This window comes from Daucus carota, chromosome 9 (assembly GCF_001625215.2).
Source record: "Daucus carota subsp. sativus chromosome 9, DH1 v3.0, whole genome shotgun sequence".
NCBI lineage: Eukaryota > Viridiplantae > Streptophyta > Magnoliopsida > Apiales > Apiaceae > Daucus > Daucus carota.
In genome coordinates, this window is record NC_030389.2 from 41,864,300 (window position 1) to 41,892,011 (window position 27,712).

A 27,712-nucleotide genomic window follows, 5' to 3' on the forward strand; every position below is an offset into this window, starting at 1 on the left:
ATAATATATTTGAATAATCATGTCTTATCCATCGCTTAATCTTTTTGAATAATTAAATGTGTCTCGAAAAATTTCATGACCAATAATCTACTTGTAACTTATGACGCAAATGTAACAATCATCTATTAAAAATAAAAATGCGGTTCAAAATGGCTAGATGATTTTTATTAATTATCTTTTAAATAGGATGATATAAATTTCATTCACAGAAAATTTAACAAAACCAGAAATCACGGATAGATGTCAGATGATGTTTGCATCAAATAACTTGCCGATCCAGACTCTTTTTCTATTAGTTCGATGAATTACATATCATTGTTGACTTCACATTTCAGTTTAATTATTTATCTCACGTCTGTGGTTTTTCTCGTCGACCCTTCAACATGCAACTTGATTAAATATACCCATTCTACTTGCTAATTATATACTGCATTGATGCTTAAATTTTTATTCAGAAAATGACATGATACTTAACACTTCAGCTGTTTCGAATATTAAATCATCAAACAAAATTAAAAAATCCAAACAAATTGTCAATTGGGTCATAATTTGATGATCTAATATGGTAGTTTAGACTTTAGGCTTATTTATTTTCAATTTTTTAGTTGAACATGCATGATTGTAAGAGAATCTGAAAGAAGCTGAGAACAAAACTGAACAGCTACAGCCCACAGTGTGTTTGAAAGGTTAGATTCGAACAAGATACTAGTTCAAAGGGCAGGAATATGCAGCATTCATTGGTTGTTCTTGCTTGCCCAGACAGCTTATATTATAACTTATAAGTCAGATCTCCCGTCACTGTTAAGATCGGCGTATACAGGTACGTGTATCATACACAACAATTAATAAATAAATACATGTTGAAATGTATTACTACTACATTTAGACTTTAACAATGAGTTTATATTATCTTAAGATGCAAATTTTCAGCTGGTTATTCAGAAAACTTTCACGATTAGTTACTTCTCAGGAGACCTGCGCATCTGTGACGAATATAGTGATCATATTCAGTTGGAAAACCATTGTTCAGGCGAGAATTCGATGGGCAGTTTCACGATGAATATACTTACATGGTTCCAAAAATTCGCCATTTAATCAATTAATCATCCGATTATCCCCAACCATACCAAACTCTTAGAAATAGTCAAAAATGTCATATGTAAAAATTATAGTCAACATGTAAAAAATTATCCATTCCCATGAGAAATTTTCACCGGCGGAAAATTTAACAAATAATATTGACTATATTTATCGAAACATGTGATAAAGTTCACATCATCTCTTACTATATTAAAACAATATATTTTTTTTTGAAATAAAATAATATATTCTTTTTTTATTAATTTAAAATAATAAAAACATAATATTTTAAAATATAATCAGCCATTATAAATTTATAATCATTATCATCAAAGTACCAAGGCTTCAATGTTTCAGAAATTATACATAACCAATATGTAAAATTGTTTTAGCCGACTATTTTGGTCAATGCCTTGTAGATGTTGTAAGGCATGATTTAATTTTTAAAATCTGACTAATCAATATATAATTTTATAAACTCACAACATATTTAATAATTTAAATATTAGATTCCAAGAATGGAGTCTTAAAACAGAATATCTGGAGGAGCGGTACATCTGATCCAAGCACGGGTTAAAAACAGAATAAGAGCATCTCTAACGACGTTGGCAATAGAATAAAAGCATTTTCAACGATGTTGGTTATAATAGTTGGCTAAATTTCAATCCGCTAACAATCAAATACTATGATTAACGGATTGAAATAGTCAAACCTCTGAATTCTCCAAAATTTTTGATTTTTCTCCAAACTGCTAACTTTCAAACACACCGCCAATGAGGGAAAAGATACACAACGATTTCCATATTATTTTCATAATCAAGTAGTGCACTGTACTTTAAACGGTCATGATTCAATCATCGAACTAAAACTAAACTAGATTTAAGTAATAATTTAAACAATAACTAAAATTCGACAAATACGGTTATATATACGATGTATTTGTAAGTTTATCGTTTATGCTAGCTGGATTGTTCTGTAAGATTCTTCACTTGATTAAACCCGTACAAAAAGAATTGATATATAGATATGCGTATCATGACCGTGAATCTCTGTAGAATCCGTTGGCATGTTATGATTAGTGACTACATATTTTTCTTTAAAATCAGCTAATTGGCATTTTGTCACATGCTTTTAAATTCATATTCACCTCACTTGACTTTTTCCTAAATTATTTTCTGTTTAAAAAAAAACATAATGTTTGCATTTTATCAGATAAAAATACGAACATAAAATGATAAAATTAGTTGACATGATGTAATAATGTAGGGGGTGTTTGTTAAGAATGCTAGCTTTGTACCGTGTAAAAAGTGAAAAAACACTTATAAAAAGTTAGAAATGCTAGCTTTTGTTTCATAGTTACTGCTTATTTTTCAAACACTTTAATCACTTATAAGTCTTAATTTGTTTTTAAATTCTACTTATAAATCTTAATTTGTTTATAATTTTGTGTTAATTTTTTAACATAAACAATACAAATAAGCTTTTAACTTGTAAATCTTAATTTAAGAAAATCTTATATTAAATAATCCAAACAATTTTTCCAAAACTGCCTCGAATACAAGCGATCAGATGTCATTCACGAATAATTTATTCAGGCGAATCATAAGAATCTCATATACCTCAGATTCTCGTAAGTATCTCAAATTTTTTCACCAAAATTAAACCACAACATAAATCCAATCTGATAAGCTACCTTCAAATAAGAGTGAAGAAGAATAGTCAAACAACTGATCTAGCCCAAATCTCTATAAATAAGGACCCAATAAAACACTCCTCACAAATCTCCAGCTCTCATCTCCAAACCTCCCAATGGCCACCACTCCCACCACCTGCTCCGCCGACCTCGCCCAGCTCTTCGGGGCCAACACCACCAACGCCTCCGCCGCCGCCTCCTACATCTGCAACACCTTCTCCGCCGTCGACACCCGCTTCACCGACACCAACTTCGCCATCGACTCCACGTACCTCCTCTTCTCGGCGTACCTCGTGTTCGCCATGCAGCTAGGGTTCGCCATGCTCTGCGCCGGCTCGGTCCGAGCCAAGAATACGATGAATATCATGCTTACGAATGTTCTCGACGCGGCGGCGGGTGGGTTGTTCTACTACTTGTTCGGCTTCGCCTTCGCGTACGGCGCGCCGTCGAACGGATTCATCGGAAAGCATTTCTTCGGGCTTAAAGATGTTCCGGACGCGAGCTTTGACTACTCCAATTTCTTGTATCAATGGGCGTTCGCCATCGCCGCCGCGGGGATCACCAGCGGCTCGATCGCCGAGCGGACTCAATTCGTCGCGTATCTGATTTACTCTTCGTTTTTAACCGGATTTGTTTACCCGGTTGTTTCTCATTGGTTCTGGTCTTCCGACGGATGGGCGAGCCCGACTAATACGGGAAATTTGTTATTCGGATCCGGCGTGATCGACTTCGCCGGATCCGGAGTCGTCCACATGGTGGGCGGCATCGCGGGCCTCTACGGCGCATTGATCGAAGGCCCGCGAATCGGCCGCTTCGATCAGAGCGGCCGCGCGATCGCGCTGCGTGGACACAGCGCGTCGCTGGTTGTGCTAGGCACATTTCTACTCTGGTTCGGGTGGTACGGATTTAACCCCGGCTCGTTCAACAAAATCTCCATTATCTACAATACTGGTAGTTATTACGGGCAATGGAGCGCCGTGGGCCGCACGGCTGTCACGACTACGCTAGCCGGATGCACGGCGGCCTTAACTACACTCTTCGGAAAGCGGTTGTTATCGGGTCACTGGAACGTAACGGACGTGTGTAACGGTCTCTTAGGCGGTTTCGCTGCGATAACCGGTGGATGTTCAGTGGTGGATCCATGGGCCGCAATTATTTGTGGCTTCGTAGCGGCCCTGGTGTTAATCGGGTTTAATAAATTAGCGGAAAAATTTAAATACGATGATCCTTTAGAGGCTGCGCAGCTCCACGGCGGCTGCGGCGCCTGGGGGATAATTTTCACGGCATTATTTGCGCGGGAAAAGTACGTCGGAGAAGTCTACGGTGGCAAAGCGGGGCGGCCGCACGGGTTATTAATGGGCGGCGGTGGGAGATTATTAGGCGCTCATGTGATTCAAATTCTGGTGATTTTTGGTTGGGTTACCGTTACCATGGGTCCGTTATTTTACGGGTTGCATAAATTGAAATTGCTGAGGATATCGGCGGAGGACGAAATGGCCGGGATGGATATGACGCGGCACGGTGGATTCGCGTACGCTTATGATCTGGATGAGTCTGTGAAGCATGGGACTCAGATGAGCAGGATCGAACCCTCGCTCTCTAGCTAAATTTGTTCTTTTATTGAGTATTATTGGGTGCAGCGGCATGGACACGTGTCTTCCGTGCCTCTTCCTAGATCCGTCCCGTGTAGTAGTAGTGTTATTAGAGTTAGTGAATGTGTGATGTGAATGTGTGTGTTTTGTGTAAGTGAAGTGTGTCTGGTTTCGTTGATGATTTGGTATGGGAAATGTCATGTCGTTTTGTTCTTGGCAGCCTGCTTGTCTGATTTGAGTAGTGGAGTCTGATTTGAAAATTCGTTTGTGCACGACCTGACCAAATGGTCGATGGTTTGATTATTCATTATAGTGGGGTTGTTTGGGTTAGCTTAAAAGAAGTGACTTCTTGTTTAAATTAAAGAAGTGGAGTAGAAGTGAGAAGTAAATAAGTGAATAAAGTGTTTGGAAAAGAAGCAGAAACTCTGAGACAGAAGTTAACATTCTCAGCTTTTTAAAAGTGCAAAAGTCGGAAGCAGCTTCTGCTTCCACCATCCAAACAGGCCCAGTATGTGTTGCTTTCTCTGGACTCTGCTAAAGAAATGAAACACAAAATCATGATTAACTTTGGCATTGACTAATTATATTTGTCCTTCAAGTCTTTAGGTGGAATTTTCCGGTGAGGATTGGAAACGGAAATGTAGGTATTAAAAAGTATTTTTGATTTTTGATTTTCTTTTTTAAATTTGGTTGATAATGAATGGTTGACACTAATAAAAATGACACTCTTATATTAAAATTAGTCATCTAACACGTTATTTAAAGAATTTTGGATGTAGTATAATATTTTTGTTTCAAATTTTGCGCACAATAATAAAATGGATTTAAACTTGTGAAAAATGTTTTAAAAATTTCTGATTAATTTTTTGAAAATTCACCTATTTATCAAGTACACTCCGATTTAACTAAATTTTTTATTTATCATAAAAATTTCTATAAAATCTCTTATAAATCCTCGATTAATAGGTGGACCGGTTAGTTCTTATTTTTGTGAAATATAATTGAATATAGGATGCATATTAGATATATATAATCGTAGAATTTTTGTGAAATATAGTTAAAAATAGAAAGTGTATTACATATATATAATTGTAGAAGGAAGTTTATCCGATATGAGTCTCAGGTTCTTTTTTTATATGAGTTTCAGGTTCTTTTTCTTATAGAATATTTATGATATATATGAATCTCATGTTTCTTTTTCTCATAAAATAACTATTAAATTCCGAACGAGAAAGACCGTACTACTAATATTTGATCATGCCTTTAATTGTTGATTAGTTCATTGAACCGAGTTCCCAAATCAATGTTATGGTCACGTAAAAAGAAAACCATAAAGTTCAAAGAGATGACCAATCTCTTTCAGGGTAGGAATAGCCATGAATTTGTAGCATACACTGTCACACAACTCGTGTATAAAAACATGGCCATATCTGCGTATATGCCCATATGTGATAAAGATAGTGGTACAAATGTACAATTGGATAGATTGTACTTGACAAATATGGCTTATCACAATCGCAAGTAGTGTTGGGTGGTTAGAGGTGAAGATAACGTAGACATGGTTTTGGTTATTCTGGCTTATCCGTGCTCTGTTACACTACCTTCAGAATTATTATAAATTTTTCCGAATATTTGTCATCCTCACGTTACTGATTGATGTCGAATTTATGTTGAGGTGCATAAAATAAGAATAAAATCAAATATTTAGAGCATCAATTTGTTACTATACTTTGATTCTCATGTGGGATTTATAAACCTTATTTGACTTTATGCTAAAGTATGTTAGGAAGAATATAATGATAAAAATAATATTATTTAAAAAATAAAATATGATAACATATTACATGGTGGATTTATATTTGCTCTAATTCTTTTAATACTAATTGTCTCCTTTTATATACAAAAATCTCTTTCAATTATTATCTTCCAACTAAGTAAAATATAATTATATGGGGACACGATTAAAATATTTCACCTTAATAAAAAGTATATATAGAGCATCAGAAAAATCCAAATTTTAATTTTCCATCTGTTCTAAAATAAAAGTCGCTTTGACTTGCTGCAAGTGATTTGAAGCACAAAAAAAACATATATTTCTACATATTATACTTCAAATTTTCTTTTTAAAAATAGAAATATAGATGTTAATTTTTTATTCAAGAAAATAAAATTTGTAAAAATTATATAGAAACATATATTGTTTTACACTTCAGATGATGTCGAAAGTAATAAAGTAGTCTTATTCTCCCTATGTCTCTGTTTATCTGTCCACTTTTAACATTTTTACGCATATTAAGAAAATTTAAATTTGATAAGAAACTTCTATCAACACCCTTATTTAATGCTTTAATTGTAGAAAAATACTAGAGGGATTACTCCATTATCCAATACAAATTTGATGAATCAATGAATAATAGTCATGATATATATAGCTTGAAGAACAAAGTCAAAGACTCTTGGTTATATAAATGGACAGATAAATAGAGACAAATTTTTACTTTCAAAGTGGACAGATAAATAGGGACGGAGGGAGGGAGTAATTTTTTTTTTTAAAGAAACTGAGACCAGCTTCCTGCTATTCCAGAAAGCTATATTTAAATCCACCAAAACACGTGTTCAACAAGAAGTCATAAACAATAACGCCACACCGGCTTCATATCCAAGTTCCAACACAAATCTCAGAATAAAAATTCCAAATTTTAAGAAAATCTTTTATATTAGATAAAATACGATATTATCGAATAATGACGTCATCAAGTGGAGGGGTATATGTTTAAGCACATAAAAATGTTGTGCATTTTTGACTCATTTCACGAAGGAAAATTTGCAAAACATTTCTAGGTACAATAACGAAACAAGCGATATTCAAAGAAATTTATTACTCCCTCCGTCCCAATCAATTCTATACAGTTTCCTTTTTGGGACGTCCCATCATTTCTATACATTCTAAAAATAGTAATTTTTAATAATAGAAAACACTATTACACCTACTACTTTCTTCCACTATCTTCATTCTATAATAATATAAACACTATTACACCCACTACTTTCCTCCACTATCTCAAATTTATCATTAAATATAAATGGGTCCCACCACTTTACCCACCTTTCCTCTAACTTTACTCACTTTTTACACTTTTTCTTGGTCTCACTTTTTACACTTTTTGTTGGTCTCCGTGTCCAAACCATTTGTATATAAACGATTGTGACGGAGGGAGTATGTTTAGGTACTACTCTTTGACCTGACAGCCATTTATTGTGAAACAGAAACTTCGTTTATTGCTACTGATCGGGTCCCAAAATCAAAGTCAATTAGATGGCAGACCGTCCCTTCTTTAGCATCAGTTTTGAGCATCACAAAAAGGGGCTTCATTTATAATGTATGATAATGTCAACTTAAGATCTGCCCCGAAGACATCTTCAAACTCCTTGTAATAACGCTGTGATGCGACTTGCGAGAACTTCATCACCCAACTTGCACCATATTCTGGTATTCGATATTCAACAGTACTCTTTCCTCTGTCCCTAAAAACCTTGCCCGTTTGAAATGTCGGTCTTGTGCATAACACGAGATAAATTACTAATTTACGTCTAATCTATAAGATAAAATATGGTCATGAGTTATCTTGTTGTATTCGTATTTATGAGTATTTTAATACGGTAAAATTTTTATATTTAATACTAATCAAAACTGTGAATACTAATACAAAATCAAAGATATTAGGGGTCGTTTGGTTTGGGCGTCTCTGGTATCAGGTATTGGTTTTGTTCATTCCAAATTGGTTGGAAATTTTCTTTTATCAACCCCATTCCTCAAACCCACAAGGTATGAGATTTTCATACCCAATGGGGGAGGTGGGTATGAAACATGAGTTTCTGGAATCAAAATCTTTTTCTTTTATTTCATTACTATTTATATCATCTCATGTAAATTATTAATACAAAATTTAATTAATGACTTTAAAATGTATATAAATATTAATTTAATGATATTTTAAAGTAATTACAACTAATAACTAATAAATATTATAATTCCATCATATTTATTCCACCACTCAACCAAACACCTGATATCACAAATGATACCTCAAACTCATACCATCTCAATCCGATTCCTCATTCCAACCCATACCCCCTCTTCAACCAAACGACCCCTTAATGATTAAAAGTGTGTATTGACAAACGTGATAAAGATAAACGGAAAAAGTATTTAGGGACGGAGGGAGTTCGTATACCTTCTCTTTCTGTAAAAAAAAGGTCATCCTGTTGTAAGGTTTATGCCTTCGTTTATATAACAAAAGTCATTTTTATTACAAGGTTCCGTTCTTTATGATATATCATCATGTCTATCCGTATTAATTAATTTTGATTTATTTTTATTTCTTAATAATAATAGACTCTCTACATATACATAATCTATATTTCTTAGTAATAATAGACTCCCTGTACATACATGTCTTCATAGCACATAGAGGCCGTTTGGCTGAATTTAAAAGAAGTGACTTATTGCTTAAAGTAAAAAAGTGGATTAGAAGTGATAATGTGACGCCCCCGACCCGGGATGACCTCAGCAACCCGACCCGGGGGTGCCATTCTACTGAACACACTGAAATACATCTTCACAATCTCAAACTTGATATAACTTAAAGGCATATTTTACCTTACATCAGAAGTCTTACATTGCTCCTCTATATGTTCAGCACACGAGTCTTATACAAAATACACATTTAAAATACTTTTGTGGATTACATAACACCTCTACTTGCAAATCCAACCAAGTCTAGCACTTCAGTTCATCACACTTTTACCCTTGCCTGAATATCCTTCTCCAGAATTCTTCCCTGTAAAGTTAGTACATAACAAGGGATGAGCTTATAAAGCTCAGTAAGCATATACGTACTGTTCAACTGAGTTTTATTCACAAAACTTGGTGAACCAAATCAATATTTCATCAGAGTCATCAAAACAGGTTCACACATGAAGATGAGTATGAGTATTCAAACACGTTCACGAGTTCACACGTTCTACTGTTAGGGATCCCGGCCAGCTAAACAATTGGTTTAGCTTTCCTTCCCGAAGGAAGTATCACACTTTACTTCTTAAAAGAAGCATCACACACAGAACAAATGTAAGAATACTCATTTCTCATCAGAAAATCATCAACAAACTGTTCACCAAAACATCATAAAATATCACAGTGAAGGGTACATTATATACTTACAGTGCACAATGTTCTCGAGTGTCACAGCTTCGTTCCCAAATTTAGCAGTCATGCTTCCTAATTTTAGTAAGTCACCATGGGCTGTACTGTATATATAAAGAAAGGAAAGGCTTTCATTTTTATTCTTTTCGATGTGGTACAATGAGTATGGTTTTAAGAAAATACCATTTGGGTGGCGACAGGGGTGACGCCAAGGGATTGGCGACAGGGCGACAGGGCAACGCCTGACTTGGTTAACATATTTTTAAATTAATAGCTAAGCTCTTCCTTATATTCCTGAGAATATATTATCATGTTCTCGATGTGGTACAAAGGTGGTTGTAAGGAAATAAGTTTTGAATTGGCGACAGGGGTGGCGCTCGCACCTAAGCGAGCGGGGCGGCGCCTCAGCAACCGGGCGGCGCTTGGCTTCCATAGTTTCTTAACTTAATAATTAGATTCCTAGTTATATTCATGAGAATATATCATTATATTCTCGATGTGGTATAAAGGGTGTCTAAAGAAAATAAGATTTGAACTGGCGATCGGGGTGGCGCCAGCATAGGCGACAGGGGCGGCGCCAGGGGCGACGCCAGCCTCAGCAACGGGGGCGGCGCCAGCCTCAGATTACTGACTTATAAACCAAGTCATTACTTATATTCATAACAATATAACGTATTGCAATCGATGTGGTACAAAAACAGGGCAGGGCGCTCTAAGGGCGCTCCAAGGCGCTGCTGGCTTCCGGGCGCGAGCAAGGCGCTACAAGGGCTCTCCAAGGCGCTAGTGGCTTACAGGCGCTTCAAGGGCGCTCCAGGGCGCTGGTGGCTTACGGGCGCTGTCAAGGCGCTCCTAGGGCGCTCTAGGGTGCATGGCCAAAATCAACAAGTGTTTGTTAAACCTTGCCTCGACTCTTGCTATATATTCTTATTCTTATTGTTCTTTTCTTTTATCGATGTGGGTCGGGAGTTATTCAATATAGAAGTTGTACTATACCAGATTAAAATACTCATTATGTATTATTCAAATAAAATAGATTCGGGATATTACAGATAAGTTGGTTGAGACTTATAAGCTATTATAAGTGTTTGGATACTGTGACTTATAAGTGTGACTTATAAGTTTTTAAGTGTTTGGATAACTTAACTTATAAGTTGATATAATTTCATAATTTTGTAATATAATTATTTGATATTTACGAAATAAATTAAGAAAAGTTGATTAAAATATTAGATCAGATTAATATTTATCGTGTATAAAAAAAGATTTTTGGTTTGTTTTGTCTCTCATTTTATTATAAGTATTATTTATTTATTTCTTTAGATTATATTAAAAATATAATTCAGAAATGAATGAAAAGATTTAACCAAACTTCACAATCAATAACTTTGGTGCTGTTTGGGGTTGCTGTTGCAGATAGCGATATCAATTTTTTGCTGAAAAGTAGGTGAAAAACTGTTTGGCAAATCTAAAAGCAGCTTTTCTGAACAGCAGCTTTTAGCTGAAAAGCTGCTTTGGTTTTCTTATACTTTTGGAAAAAACTGTTTTCAGCTTTTGCAGGAAGCTATTACAAAATATTAAAAAAATTACCAAATAGTTATCTGATTTCTATAACAGCGCTTTTTTTACCAGCACTTTTTCTGACCGCACAGCAATTTTTAACAGCACTCCCAAACATCTATACTATAATATAATAAGCCAACATAGGTTTAATTTGTAGTCGTACAAAATTTTGGTTTGGTCATCTCCTTTATAACTACAAGTTGGTCACATGTAGACTTCTCTTACTCTTACAATATTAAAGAGTTTTATACCGTTCAAATTACAAACACTTGTGATATAATACAAGATAAAAAAACTCCACCATTATTCTTTTAAATATGATTTATATATTATTTATATACTATATTATAATAAACTGATATTGATATAATTCGTAGTCGTCCAAAAAATGTAATCAATTGGAATATAATCTGGTTAAAATCTAATTCATTAATACTAAAATACTAATAAGATGATGATAAAATTTAAATTATAATTAATAAATTACAAATTCTATACCCGCCCGTGCGAAGGTTAAAGGCTAGTACTCTTAAATAAGTGAAATTATGATTTGAAATGACTAAAATGTGTCACATTTAAATATTTGGAAAGTAACAACAGGAAAAAATAAATAAACAAAAGCAGGAAGCAAAGGGGAGTAAGCTGAAAGAAGCCGAAGTTGTGTCCTGAAAAAAGCCCCGTTTCCTAGCTTTTCTTCTCGAGTGGTTGAAGGCGTAGCATTGAAACTGCTAACTTCTTTTGCTCTTTTTAAGTGCTTCCGATCATTAGACAAACGCGCAGGAAAAAGGTAGAAGCGGGCTTCCAGGCGTTTAAGCCCAGAAGCCTGTTGCCAACACCCCCATAGTATGAGGTTCATGGCTTCAATTTTCCAGCATCTCATCAGTCATTGGTGGATATTTGATACATAAATAATAAGGTTAAATAAATAAATATCAAAATTTAATCTGATATTTTTCATAATAAAAGAATGTTCTCCATATGTTAATACTCCTTTTGTTTTGTTTTATAAGCTGTTTGATTTTTTGACAAACAATTTTAGGTGCTTTGACTATATAGTCAGAAATATTTTTCTTAATTTTTTATATATAATACTTATTGTTTACTTTTATTCACAAAAAAAATTTGAAAATAATAATTTTTACAATATAATTAAAACACTTAAAAATGTATGTCAAAAAATCAAATAACCTCTATAACAAAATAGAGGGAGTAAAAAAATCACAATTCCAAAATTATTTACAAATATTCAAATTCAACATCTCCCCCTGCCGAAACTTTAAACAAATTTCATATATTGTAGTAATTGTCAGCTCTCCAACAGAGGTCGTCTCTTGTCGAAGAAAAAAACACCAGAGGTCGTCCCTTTCAGCACCAGTTCACAATGACTTTGTTTCAATACAATAAAACGTCAAAATTAACGGAGGCTGTATTTTCAGCTTTTTTTTACATCATCAATCGCCTAAAGTTGAAATTCTTTACGTCATCTTACCTAAACTTCTAGTATCTTTTTTTTTTTGAACAGACATATTCTGATGCAACAATTTAAAAGTACACTTAGGTCATAATCAAACACAGATAAATAAACATGCACCCATGTTTCCATGAAGTATGAGATATAGGGCAAGTAATTCTCTTCACGACCAGTGCTACATGCACACAATTGAGCTCAAAATAACGTGTCAATTGAGTTGAGATGTTTTAATTAGTGTTATTTATGTGAATACGGGACCCATTCCAATCAAAATTTAAACTATGTCATTTTGTGATAGATTTTGTATCCAATTTTGTCGTGAAGCATGTCCCTTTACAATAACAGGTTTCACGCCCTTAGTAGGGTGATAAAAGTACTTGCTAAACAACAAGAATACGAACCAAGCAGATCTTATTATAATGTCTACTGCACTAAAAATTTCAAGGTAGTTGTACCTCTCATGTACAAGCACACACTTGATCCAGTACCTTAAAATGATGTAATGACTCTTTTCACCATGTTTATGAGGCTTCAGTTCCATCACCCTCCCAGATATGAAGGAAGGTTGACATGCATGGTTGCCTATATGAAACAATGTTGAGAACATATTAGACACATGCTTAGCAATAATAGAGTTCAAAGGCATTGAATTGCAAGCAGCATAATTGCTTATGGAAGCATTTACCGGGCATGTACATGTCTGGGAACCGACTGGATATGCACAAGTCCCGTTCTGTTTTTCCCCTCAATCAGACATATTGATGCCAAAGGTTTGATGTTGAAAGGTTATGACAAACTACACTGCAGCACTGTCGTTGGTGCAGAGCATCTAACAGCAATCACCAGCAGGGCAGGCCACAACTACCATACTCATTCATCAAGCACTGAGAACTGCGGCTAATTCAGCATGCCCTTTTATACATAAATGAATTTCAATATATTTGAATAACAAATAATTCAAATTGGCGACCATGTGGTAGCTTATAGGTAGAGGGAGAAAGTTCTGCTCTATTCGATATATTAACATCCCTAAAATGTTTACAAAATTTTTGTCCACGAACCCAAGAATGGGAAAACTGCAATCAGCAACCTTAGAAGTAAAGGTGTTTCACCTTTCCTCCTTCCCCTACTCAATTTGCTCCTCTGTGGTCTATCTGTATTTTGAGCAAAATTCTTATCAGATCCTTTATAAGATTTAGACTGTCTATCTAGATCGTCCCATCCACCAAATCTAGGCGAGCTTTGGCTGTCACTGTCGTCTCGAACATCATTTCCACCTACCCAGGTTTGATAACCCATTGAATCATTTCTGGAACCCTCCTTTGCTTCTTCTTCTTCTTTTTCTTCTTCCTCTTCGAATCTCACATTTCTTGCAGGCCGAGTGCGTGGTTTTCTCCTAGTCCTCGCCTTGCGCTTTGGTTTGCTTTTCTTTCCTACAATCTTTTGAAATGCTAATGAAAGAATCGATTGCCCCAGAGGAACAGCTAGGGCCATAAGGAAAGCTTTCGGTCCTGAAGTTATTAGCAATGATGAGATTATTGCTGGTAGTGTCCAACCAAAAGATCTGAATACCTGCAGCAATCAAAAGAATTTATAAGAAAATTATTACTTAAAATGTAGATAACGTAACTTGTCTGACAGATGTCAAACCAATATATATGAATGAGGTTTGCTTAGGTCAATAAAGCTGGACTTATATATTTCTATGCTACCTATAAATGTATAGTTTTAAACAGGGAAGAGGATGTTGTATGAATGTATATAAGGAACCTTTTCATATTTTAACCATGGGTATGTAAGCTCCGCTAATTGCACATTCAAACAGATATGGATCCTGTAACTTTGAAAAATAAGAAAACATATCATATAGTTCTTTCATATAATTTAGTGGTACTTGTCAGTGAGACATGAGTAAAATTTAGTAAAGTAAATTGTATTCAAATTGAGGAATATCAATCTCTAATCTGTCAGATAAATGTTGAAATAAATATCTACGTAAGGAATCTAATTTACTAGTGATCTGTTGGGGGTGTCATTCAAATTGAGCCAGCTCGAACCCTATTTGAGGTGTTTGGAGGGCACAAACATGTAACGCATAAAAGTATAAAGTTGGGAATAAATTTTGGATGTTCGCAACAAAGATAAATTTAGGTCAACATTTAAGAGGTTTTAGAATATACACAACACAATTGCTACTAACAAGCCATGAAGAATTTTAATACCAACATGTTGAAAGAAAGAAATTTCATTCAATTGTCTGGTTTTAATGTCTAAAAGTTCTTCTTTTTGAAATACGGAACAACTGATTCGCAACACAAAGTCATAAAATATAAAGGTTCATCTAGCACACCAGATAAAAGCAATTATAAGAAACAAAAACTAGTAACTCCAGAAAGTAATTTCCAGCGAGAAATAGGAAAACAAGAATAATCTCACACCAATCTTGAGCTTCAAAACTGAAAATAAGTACCTACAGTTGCTACCATCTCAGCAGGTATTAATCGTTCTAACCCTTAACCTATTGTGAGATGATGACTGATTTTCCAGTCCGAAAGGACTAGTGGTGCAGTTTTTACTCACTTACACAACATCTATGTCTCCCAGTAACCATTTTGCAGTTAAAAAGAAGTCATAAATTCCACTAGGAAAATATGACGTTGCGCAGCCATAACCTAAACAATAAGCTCTCAAGACAAACAACTAGCAACTATACACATATTACACTAACATCTACAAATTAAAATCGATCGATTAATCAAAAGCATATATAAAAAAGCCCCATTATCTACAAAACTACAATTAAAATTCCAAACCATAACTACAGTAGAATCTCCATAACTTGCCTAAATGAATATATTTAGTCCAAACAGATTAAAGACAGCCTATATTAAACCTCGATAAATGAATAAAGATACAACCAGCCCAGAAACTCAGCAAATAACTCAAATTTGTCAAGCAACAGGTCAATCCAAAACCTTAGGTGATAAACAGGTAAACAAATCATCCAAAACCCCGCTCCAAACTGAGGTCTGATACTATGTTAATCAACTCTAACCCGAGCTCTAGCTCCATGTTAATAACCGGTCCATCAAAAATTTGTTGGGTTTTAGTTTCTATCTATGAGATTAAAAGCCCAATAGGATTACCCTTGTTTTGGCCCACAAGGAGATAAAAATAAAGGGAACCCTATATATAAATATAGGAGGATATTTGTGAAAATAAGCAAGAGAGAAAATAGGCAAAAGAGATATATTGTGTGAAAATTCGTAGGTAATTTTCTGGTTGCGCTGGCTGCCTTGTTTTTGCGTTTCCCGGAGTTCCAACGGTCGGATCGTCCTGAATTTCGGACAGCATCTTCCTAACACCGATATCTAAATTCTGAACGGTGGAGATCGGATTCGGAGGTGTATTTGAGGGGCTGGGCAGTAGCTAAAGAGCCGTGGAGAGGCTGAACCTAGCCGTGGGTCTTTGTTCTTTTGTTGCTTATTTGGTTCCATACTTCTTGACGAGTTATTCCAAGAGTGTGAAGGTGATTGTATTCCTCTAGTTTTATCTTGAAAAGAACTTGGTGTATTACCCATATAATTTATGATACTCTCAAGGTTTTGATGATCACACTGCCAGCAAGCTAATAGCATAAAACTGATGATTGTTAGCGAGCTATCAAAGTTATATATGAATGTGCTAACAGCTTGATGAGTTTCAGTATTATGTTCACTGTCAGCAAGCTTACAGGTTATCATTCAGGCTTATCAGCGAGCTTACAGCGTGAACAGAATAACAAATGGATAAGGATCTAAGTCGAAAAGCAAGGAGATTTATTAGGAATCGATTTGTAAGGACTTTAATATTTATATATGACTTATATAAATATTAGAGCTCAGTTTTTAAATCAGAATTTCAAACAAAAACGATTTCCTAACTTATAGGAGTTTTTATCTCATATTCGATCTTATCTCTAACTACTCCTATCCTATTTCAAATTATGGTTTTTATATATACGTTTTACTGAGTTTGTTTACAACGTTCCTATGCTTTTTACTCAGTAATCTTCACAAGGTTAAACGTTCAAATTGAGAACAAATTATACGTGAGTTCGGTTGGAACAAGAACGTTGGAATTTGTTAGCAAATTGACCGTTGGATTTTGTGTATATAAACTTGAGTGTGGTTGCCGTTTTCTTTAAGGAGAACACACTTCAAGCTTCTGAAATACAACACACTTACATTGCAAAATCTTTATTTGAGCTCTAGTACTTATATTTGATTATATATCTATATTGAGTTCATAGTTTCGGTTGTATTACACTCATACATTGTATTGTTCAAAGTGTAAAGGTTTGTTGCTGTGTATCGAGCTTGTGAAACAAGGGAACAAGGGGACTAGTTAGCTAGAAGAGTATACTTGGGAAGTATAGGTCTTGGAGAGCTTTTGGTTCGTGGTTCAGGGGTTTCAGCAAGCTGATAACAGGAACAAGGGATAAAGGGAGTTATATTATTGAATCATTGTAATCGTTGACATTATTGATTAATAATATAATCTCTTACCAGTTGGTAGGGGACCAGGACGTAGACCATTAGGGTTAGGGGTCGAACCTGGCTAAAATTCTCTGTGTTGCTAGCTTACTGATTATATCTGTTTTGCATTGCATCTGCATTGTTAGCTAGCTGACTGTTTACTCTGATAATTAACAGCAAGCTGTCTGTGACAGTATAATATTTGGTAACATTAAAAATCGGTCATATTAGCCATAACACCTATTCACCCCCCCTCTAGGTGTATAATTTCAATTGGTATCAGAGCTGTGTTTGTACTAATACTTCTGTAACAGGAATAGTATCGATCGATATGGCTGATAACTTTCAGGGAAAGTCCGATTTTAGAGCTCCTCTCCTCACGGGTTCTGACAACTACAATTGGTGGAAAGGCCAAATGGAGGCTCATCTATCCAGAGATCCCCTAATGCAAAGAGTTGTGCAAAGAGGTCCTTATGAATATCTTGATAGCGATGGCAAAGTCAAGGACGTTGATGTTCTTACAGCGGACGAGCTATCAAAGGTTGCTGCCAATGGAAAAGCAAGGAGTACATTAATCAATGGGCTGAATCAAGCTGAATATGACAAGGTCTCTTCTCTCAAATCTGCAAAAGAAATTTGGGATGCATTGGAGACATATCACGAAGGCTCAAAGGCATTAAAGAAAGTCAAGCTCGGGAAGCTTATGAAAGAATTTGGAAGCTTTGCTATCAAGAAGGGAGAATCCATTCGAGAAAGCCAAGCTAGATTCCAAGTCACTCTCAACAGTCTTGAAAGACTTGGCAAAAAGATTCCTCAATCGGAAATCAACATGAATATTCTAAATGCTGTTCCATTCGAATATGGTGCCAAGGTCACAGCATTGGAGTCAGCTCTCAACATTGATACTATGGATCACCTGGCTATATTTGCTGAGTTGGAACAATTTGAAGCTAAGATTGAAGCTAACAGCTCAAAAAGCAGCAAGCTGCCAACAGAGAAAATGAAGAATCTTGCACTGCACTCCTCTGTCAGCAAGCTGGAAACAGATGAGGAAACAGAATCAGATGAGGATCTAGCTCTTATGTCCAGGAAAATCAAGAGAATGATTGAAAAGAAAAACAAAATGAAGCGAGAAAAGGGCAAAGCGTTTGGTGCAAAGAAAGATCCAAAGGATGATGCATGTTTTGAATGTGGCAAGAAAGGACATTTCAAAAGGGATTGCTACAAGCTGAAAAACAAGTCAAAGCCGCCTAGACAGCAAGCTGATTACAAGAATAAAAAGAAATCCAAGGCACTTCTAACTTGGAGTGATGATGAAGATGAGTCAGCTTCTGATGATTCTAGTGATGAGATGGTGAATTTGGCTCTTGTTGGTCTCGATGGCTCAATTGAAACAACGGATTCAGATACGGACACTAACAGCGAGGTAAACTCTATTAATTCTGAATTACATGCTATTGATACAACTACTTGTGAACTAACCATGCAGGATAAGAGTTGTTCATCAATAATGGAACTCATTGATCTTAAGAATGAGAATTATGAGCTCGAGAAAGAAAACGTTCATTTGAAGAAAGTCATAGGTGATTTCTTGAATGAAAAGAGTGCCAAAGCTAGTAGTGGAATCATTGCTGCCCTCAAGGAACAGATCTCACAACTTGAAGGGAACAACATGCAAATCCAAAGAAGGAATGATACACTCATGAAGGAACTCAGCTCGCTGAGAGCAGATCTTAAAGCTAAGGATGCAAGCGTGGAGGCGTTCGAGTTAAGCAAATCTCAAAGCTTAGCCGAAATCTCTATTCAAGCTGAAAAGATCAAATCATTGGAGCAAGAAGTCAAAGATCTTCAGAAAGCCATGGGAAAGTTTGTTCAAGGAGAAGAAAGTCTCAAATCTATAATGAAACAAGCTAAAGGTTCTCATGACAAAGGAGGCATTGGTGCAGCTTCTACATCCACTTCTTCAATGAGATATGAAGGGAAAAATGGCATTCCATATAATTATGCCATGCCTTGGGTGACTTGTCACAAGTGTGGAAAGAAGGGCCATCTTGCTAATAACTGTCCAATGAAGAATACTCAATCAGCAAGCTGGAAAAGGAAGTCAGCTCCCAGGCAGTATGCTGACAACAGAAACAGACAGAAGACAGCTCCAAGACAGTATGCTGATAAGACCAGCAGAACATGGAAGAAGAGTTCTAAAGTGGTCCAAATGTGGATCAAGAAATCTGATCTTAATGTTCTATATGTTTTATCAACTAACACTGCTGGACCCAACAAAATTTGGGTACCAAAACGTTGAGTTGTTTGTGTTTGTTTTGTAGGTTTGTCTCGTGTCTAAAGTAAAGCCAAATCAATGGATATTGGATAGTGGATGCACTAGGCACATGAGTGGAGACAAATCTCAGTTTCTAAGCTTGAAGATGAAGAAGGGTGGACGTGTCACAATTGGTGATAGCAAAACTCTTCCTATTCTTGGCAAGGGAACTATAGGTAATAGTATCATTTCTATTAACAAGGTACAATATGTCAAAGGTCTTACTTATAACTTGCTTAGTATAAGTCAGTTATTTGATGATGGTCATATTGTTAACTTTGGTAAGGATGAATGTACTATACTTGTTGGTGCTAACAAAACTCCTCTAGTTGCAAAACGAGAAGGAAATATATATGTTTTGAACTTTGAAGAACAGGAGGCAGGTGTTTGTTTAGCAGCTATGGATAATAATCCAGAAATTTGGCATAGAAGGCTTGGACATGCTCATATGGATCATCTCAGCAAGCTGTCAGCAAAGAAGCTTGTTCGAGGACTACCAAAGCTTAAGTATGTCAAGATGGAGACATGTTCTGCTTGTCAATTGGGAAAGCAAACAAGGACTCCACATAAGGCAAAGAAAATGGTATCTACTTCTAAACCTTTAGAGCTTCTTCACTTGGATCTATTTGGTCCCGAAGCTTATAAAAGTATTGGAGGTAAACAATATGCCTTTGTTATAGTTGATGATTATTCTAGATTCACTTGGGTATTATTCTTGCGTACTAAAGATTGTGCTTTTAGTGAATTTGAGAAGCTAATCAAGTTGCTTGAGAACAAACTAGATACAAGACTTGTAGGTATTCGAAGTGATCATGGTGGGGAATTCCAAAAAGACTTCATTACTTATTGTGAAGAAAGAGGAATCTCACATGAGTTCTCAGCACCTCGTACACCTCAGCAAAATGGAGTTGTAGAGCGTAAGAACAGGTCCTTACAAGAAACAGCTAGGACATTGCTGCAGGAGAGCAAGCTGCCAAGAAGCTTTTGGGCAGAAGCTGTCAACACAGCAAGCTATGTTCTTAACAGAGTGCTTATCAGGCCAATTCTCAACAAGACTCCTTATGAATTGCTAAGGAAAAAGAAGCCTAACATCAGCTATTTCAAGGTTTTTGGATCTAAGTGCTTCGTACTCAAAACCATTGATAGGGATGGTAAATTCGACTCTAAATCTTATGAAGCTATATTTTTGGGCTATTCTTTAACAAGTCGTGCTTATAGAGTGTATAATCTTGCTAAACATACTGTTGAAGAGTCTATTGATGTTTCATTTCAAGAGTCTACTGATGATCTTGCAAGGGATGAGGAAGAATGTGCAGGTACAGGTACTAGCAGCAAGCTGACAGTGAAGGAAACTGGAAATCAGCAAGCTGACAAGTCAACTGCCACAACTTCAGAAGGCAATAAAGCGACTGAATCCACTCCATCTCTTGAAGAAACTTTGGATAAGATGTCTAAGCTCACATTGGATGAATCCAGAGGTCAAACTTCATCAGCAAGCCAAAATGTTGTTGATCAGACTCCTCCTAGGCAGACTATAAGGAATGAAGAGGTCATAGCTCAACATGATCTACCAAAATCAACTAGAACAGTGAAGAATCATCCACCTCAGTTGATCATTGGAGATAAATCAGCTGGAATAAGGACAAGGAAAGCTCAAGCCAACATTTGTGCTTATGCTGCCTTCATAGCTCAAGAGGAACCAAAGAATGTTCAAGAAGCTTTACAAGATGAAAATTGGATCATGGCAATGCAAGAAGAACTCAACCAATTTGAAAGATGTGATGTTTGGGAACTTGTAGATCCACCAGAGGATGCTTCAATTGTTGGAACCAAATGGGTATTCAAGAATAAAGTTGATGAATTTGGTACTATCACTCGAAACAAAGCTAGACTTGTTGCACAAGGATACAATCAGCAAGAAGGAATTGATTTTGATCAAACTTATGCTCCGGTTGCAAGATTGGAATCTATTAGGATGCTATTGTTATTTGCATGCTACAAGAAGTTCAAGCTACATCAAATGGACGTCAAAAGTGCATTCCTAAATGGATATCTAAAGGAAGAAGTCTATGTCAAGCAACCACCAGGATTCGAGGATGAAAAATATCCAAACCGTGTCTACAAGCTCAAGAAGGCACTTTATGGATTAAGGCAAGCACCTCGGTCATGGTATGAAAGGTTAAGTGAATTTTTGATCAAAAATGGTTTCATTAGAGGTAAAATTGATCCTACTTTGTTTACCATTTTTAAAGGTCAAGATATATTAGTTGTTCAAATATATGTGGATGATATTATATTTGGATCTACTAATGATTCTTTGTGTAAGTGGTTTTCAAAGTGCATGCATAGTGAGTTTGACATGAGCATGATGGGAGAGCTCAATTATTTCTTGGGGCTCCAAATTAAGCAAACTCCGGAAGGAATCTATGTGCATCAATCCAAATATATCAAGAATCTACTCAAAAGATTTGGATATGAGAATATCAAGGCGAAATCAACACCAATGAGCGTTGTCAGCAAGCTGACAGCAGATGAAAATGGTAAAGATGTTGATATTCGAATGTATAGAGGTATGATTGGAAGTTTACTTTATCTTACAGCCTCTAGACCTGATATTATGTATAGTGTTTGTGTTTGTGCTAGATTTCAAGCAAAACCAAAGGATTCTCACTTACAAGCTGTTAAAAGAATATTTAAATATTTAAGTGGAACAATTACTTTGGGCTTATTCTATCCTATCACAAATGCTTTTGATCTTGTTGGGTATAGTGATGCAGATTATGCAGGTAGTCAAACTGATAGAAAAAGTACAAGTGGTGTTTGTGCATTTTTGGGTCAAAGCTTAGTTTCTTGGTTAAGCAAGAAGCAAACTTCAGTTGCTCTATCTACGGCTGAGGGGGAGTATTTAGCAGCTGGTAGCTGTTGCTCTCAAATGCTATGGATGAGACAACAATTGAAGGACTTTGGAATCAAATGCAAGCAAACTCCTATCTTTTGTGACAACACAAGTACAATCAACATTTCAGAAAATCCAGTCAATCATTCAAGGACAAAGCATATTGATGTTCGACATCATTTTCTGAGAGACAATGTTGCAAAGGGTGCTGTCAAGCTGATTTTTGTGGCTACAGCAGATCAGCTAGCTGACATCTTCACAAAACCTCTTCCTGAAGAAAGATATGTTGTGCTGAGAAGGGAATTGGGTATGTGTGAGGTGCAGTCAGCAAGCTAATAAGCTTGGTCCGGGTACTATCAGCTTACTCTTAGTACTTTACATATTTTGAATTATTTTTGCATGCGGGTCAGTTCAAGAGTTTTTAGTTAGTTTTTCTCCATAAATCAACTATCCGTTGTGTGCTGATTTTTATGAATTTATGTGAAAATTTGTGTTACGTGATTATGTGCTAATCTATGTGGTTTCATGATTAGGTTAAAATTTGAATTTCTATCTAATCACTATTTAAGTGGAATTGAGATTAGTCACGGTAACAAATTTTTGTTTAGATTACATTCGGATAAATATAATGAATTGTTTGAATAAAATAAATCTAACTAGATTTATTCCTAAAAACCCTCCCCCGAATATGATCCAAAAGAGTTTGAAATATCTCCTATCTCCGAGTCTCTACAACTACCTCTTTAAAAGCCCACAACAACCAGTTAGGGTTTCATCTATCATCTTCAATCGCTACACACTAATCACAATCGCGACAATAGCTTACAGAGTTACAATGAGGCGCAAGACTAGGGCTGGACTCAAGACTGGAACTCCTACTTCCGGTCGCAAGCTAATCGACGAAGAAGATTTGGTGATTGCTACAGTTGACTCCGACAGTGGTTGTGATGAATCTGGGGTTCAGCGGTCTGATAAGGATATGAAGCGGGCTAAGGTTGAGTCAAGTGACAAAGAGAAAGAGAAATCTGACAATGGGATTGCTACTCGCAAAATCATTTTGGGGAAACCGATTTCGGGTAAGGCATTCTACAATTGTGGTGTTGTTAAGCTATTTACTGACTTAGGGTTTCAATCTTTGATTGTCGATTTGCCTAAGTACTGTTATCCTTCTCTTGTTCGTGAATTTTACTTGAATTTGCATGAGAATCCATCTGGTCAATTCGTGTCTTTTGTTTCGGATACGAAGATAACTCTGTCCCCTCTGTTTCTGAATGCTATTATCAAGGCTCCTCCCTCTTCTGTTTCAATTCACACGAAACGAGGTTTTAAACAATTGGATGATTTTTCTGTTAAAGAACAATTTACTGTGTTATTTGGTCAAGAGGTTCCTACTGAAACTTTCCCATCTACCACACAAATCCTACCTTTAGCTCATGCTGTTTTCAAAGTGTCTATTGAAAATCTCTGCCCTCGCCTGGGTACTCGTTCTAACCTGTCTGCACAGGATGTTGTTGTTGTGTCAATGGTGATGGCTGGTAAGTCCTTTGATGTTGGGGACTTAATTTTAAATAATATGATTGGTGCTTTGGAGGGCAAATCATCTGCTGGTTTGCCATATGGATTGCTGTTAACTCGAATTTTCGAGTGGTTTGGGGTTAGTTTTGAAGGTGTTGAGTCGTTGGCTGCAAAAGAATTTTTAGATGGTAAGTGTTTGAGTCAGTCAAACTTGAAAATTGAGAAAGATGGTAGTTTGTCTGTGTTGGAGGTTCCGGTTGTTACTCCATCTATTGCTGCGGCTCCGGCTGGTGTTGATCTGGGTATTTCTGCTAAGGAGATTCTGGATTACATGGAGGAATTGAGATCAAATCACAAGCAGCTGGTGGATGGACAAAAGCAGCTGTCAGAACAGCTGGATAACATTGCTTCTGAGTTTCAGTTTTGGAAAGAGTTTATGTTTGCTGGTAAGACTGGAAACTCTCCAGAAAAGTGCAGCTCTGGGAGTCTTCAGTATGAGTTACGCAAGAGGATGTTTGGTTCTTGCGGTTCATCAGATGTCAAATTCACTTTTACTTCTACTGAGGATGGTACTGACAGTCCTAGGCCACGTACTGCCATGGATGTTCTTAAAGAGGCTGCAGGAACGGACTCTGTGTATGCTGAGGCTGGAAATTTGATGCTGGAAAGGAATCGTATTGCTGCGGAGCTCGAGAAGAAGTTTGCACAGGAGAATGAGAAGCAGGATGCTCAAGATGATGAGGAGACCTAAATTTTCTAACCTTTTCGATGATTAAGGGGGAGACAATTTAGGAATCTATCTATTAATAAATCTATCTATTAATAAGACTTGTGTGTGCTTAACTGTGTTTAAGTACTTTATTGGCTCTATGTTTTATCTGTTTGGTTTTAAAGACTAAGTTGTTAAGTTGGTTTGAATTTGGTTGGATATCAGGTGGTTTATCCTGATTGAATTTGTTAAGTTGTTTTGGATATTTGTTGGTTGCCAGGTGGTTTATCCTGGTTAGGATTCTGTTTAAATTATCTATGCAAGTGCTTTGTTAATTCTGATTGCATAATGTGGTTGATATATCTATTGCTTTGCAATATCATATCTGTTATGTGAGATTTTATTTGCTGAATTGATATATGTGTTAGGTTTAATGATATTAGATTGCTGTATTCAGGGGGAGTTTAATTACTTTTCCTAAATATGGTGTAATCATCAAAAAGGGGGAGATTGATACTCTCAAGGTTTTGATGATCACACTGCCAGCAAGCTAATAGCATAAAACTGATGATTGTTAGCGAGCTATCAAAGTTATATATGAATGTGCTAACAGCTTGATGAGTTTCAGTATTATGTTCACTGTCAGCAAGCTTACAGGTTATCATTCAGGCTTATCAGCGAGCTTACAGCGTGAACAGAATAACAAATGGATAAGGATCTAAGTCGAAAAGCAAGGAGATTTATTAGGAATCGATTTGTAAGGACTTTAATATTTATATATGACTTATATAAATATTAGAGCTCAGTTTTTAAATCAGAATTTCAAACAAAAACGATTTCCTAACTTATAGGAGTTTTTATCTCATATTCGATCTTATCTCTAACTACTCCTATCCTATTTCAAATTATGGTTTTTATATATACGTTTTACTGAGTTTGTTTACAACGTTCCTATGCTTTTTACTCAGTAATCTTCACAAGGTTAAACGTTCAAATTGAGAACAAATTATACGTGAGTTCGGTTGGAACAAGAACGTTGGAATTTGTTAGCAAATTGACCGTTGGATTTTGTGTATATAAACTTGAGTGTGGTTGCCGTTTTCTTTAAGGAGAACACACTTCAAGCTTCTGAAATACAACACACTTACATTGCAAAATCTTTATTTGAGCTCTAGTACTTATATTTGATTATATATCTATATTGAGTTCATAGTTTCGGTTGTATTACACTCATACATTGTATTGTTCAAAGTGTAAAGGTTTGTTGCTGTGTATCGAGCTTGTGAAACAAGGGAACAAGGGGACTAGTTAGCTAGAAGAGTATACTTGGGAAGTATAGGTCTTGGAGAGCTTTTGGTTCGTGGTTCAGGGGTTTCAGCAAGCTGATAACAGGAACAAGGGATAAAGGGAGTTATATTATTGAATCATTGTAATCGTTGACATTATTGATTAATAATATAATCTCTTACCAGTTGGTAGGGGACCAGGACGTAGACCATTAGGGTTAGGGGTCGAACCTGGCTAAAATTCTCTGTGTTGCTAGCTTACTGATTATATCTGTTTTGCATTGCATCTGCATTGTTAGCTAGCTGACTGTTTACTCTGATAATTAACAGCAAGCTGTCTGTGACAGTATAATATTTGGTAACATTAAAAATCGGTCATATTAGCCATAACACCTATTCACCCCCCCTCTAGGTGTATAATTTCAATTTATCATAGTGAATTGTTTGGGTGGACTACGGTCCCGTGGTTTTTACTCTTTTCATTGAGGGGGTTTTCCACGTATAATTCTTGGTGTCTTGTTTATTGTTTATTGTTGCTTTACTTGTTTGTTTCATCGAAGGTTCATACAAGTAGGGATAAGTATTGTCCAACGAAGATTAATTCCGCACTTAGTTGTTGCCGTTGTGGTCACTTTTTCCCATCAAAATTTTCCTACAATAGAGCAATGCCTCCTCATCTAGTCATCTTATATTATTTAACAAAATTCAGTAAACTAATCAAAAGCACAATAAACACTATATCAAAATTCAGCCAACTAATTATAATTCAAACAAAAAAAAACCCAACTATTTATCCAATAAATTCAAAAAAAATCATAAAAATACCGGAATTATCCAAGCCCCATCAATAAGCTCCTCCAAGACCTCCAACCATTGACCAGCCTCATCATCCTCATCATCATTCTTATTGGGCTCTGGATTAAAATTGAAGTTCTGGGCTCGAAAGCTTTCAGCGTTTGAGTCCCACCGGCGATACTGGGCTTGCACATTTCTGAGCGGAGAAAATAGATATAGATTTGAGTTTGGAAATAGATACAGACATTGTGTGTATAGATGACTAGTTGGAGTCCGAGGAAGTGGAGGATTGAAACACAGCTTTGGTTGCCTAATCTCAAGCTGTTTTAACTCCATCTCAGTTCCAACACTTGGCTTTATGTTCCAACGTTATCTTCTCTTTTCTGCTATATATAATCTAGCGCCAATCGTTTGTGGAAAATGATTTTATTGGGTGATTATTGACGAGTTATGTTAAATAATCAATGTAGTTTTATCGAATAATTTGTATAATTGCATACATTTAGAAGATTATATGATTTTTTTTTGCTTTCAAACAAAATTTACTATTGAGAATTTTATTGTAGGTATGGTTTATCATAATCTAAAATTATTTTTCTATCTTTAAAAATGGGAATTTATTTTTAAAAAAATTGGGTGGTACTTGAACTTTACACCATTTTTAGATACCAAAAATTAAGAAAAATAAAATTAAATATATGAAATTATTCCTTTTAAAATTAATATGTATTTCTAATTTCCTCGAAACTCATCCAATATACATGTTTAACCCGCTTCTTTTATCCAAACGAACTACTTTACATTATAAATTTTTGTTCAATTCCAACTTCAAATATCTTTTTTATTAATTCGAATTCTATAACATTTTTCATTTTTTTAATAAAACATTTTTCATCTTTTAAATATTCAATTATTGGAATCTAAAATCCCTCAATTCACACACACATATATATAAACTAACCTGCGAGGCCCACTGATAAACTTGAAAACCCATCAAATAGCAGGACTACTAACATGATCAAACATTTCTCTTTTCTTTTACCTGTTAGCATATGTGTAAATTAGGGTTGTTGGAACT

At 35.8% G+C, this 27,712-nt stretch overlaps 2 protein-coding genes across 2 annotated transcripts; one reads left to right on the plus strand and one right to left on the minus strand.

Moving 5' to 3' along the window:
- The first annotated feature begins 2,745 nt into the window (after positions 1–2,745).
- On the plus strand, positions 2,746–4,584 carry LOC108203144 (ammonium transporter 1 member 1). The gene has a single exon (XM_017371905.2). It carries the CDS (start codon positions 2,890–2,892, stop codon positions 4,378–4,380), a length of 1,491 nt encoding a protein of 496 aa, XP_017227394.1. The 5' UTR covers positions 2,746–2,889; the 3' UTR covers positions 4,381–4,584.
- An 8,907-nt stretch (positions 4,585–13,491) lies between these two features.
- LOC108200688 (hypothetical protein) lies at positions 13,492–27,045 on the minus strand. Its single transcript, XM_017368927.2, has 2 exons — positions 26,665–27,045; positions 13,492–14,171 (listed from the first exon to the last, which is right to left on the minus strand). The coding sequence occupies exons 1-2, from the start codon at positions 26,968–26,970 to the stop codon at positions 13,638–13,640; spliced, it is 840 nt and encodes a 279-aa protein (XP_017224416.1). The 5' UTR covers positions 26,971–27,045; the 3' UTR covers positions 13,492–13,637.
- Positions 27,046–27,712: the final 667 nt, after the last annotated feature.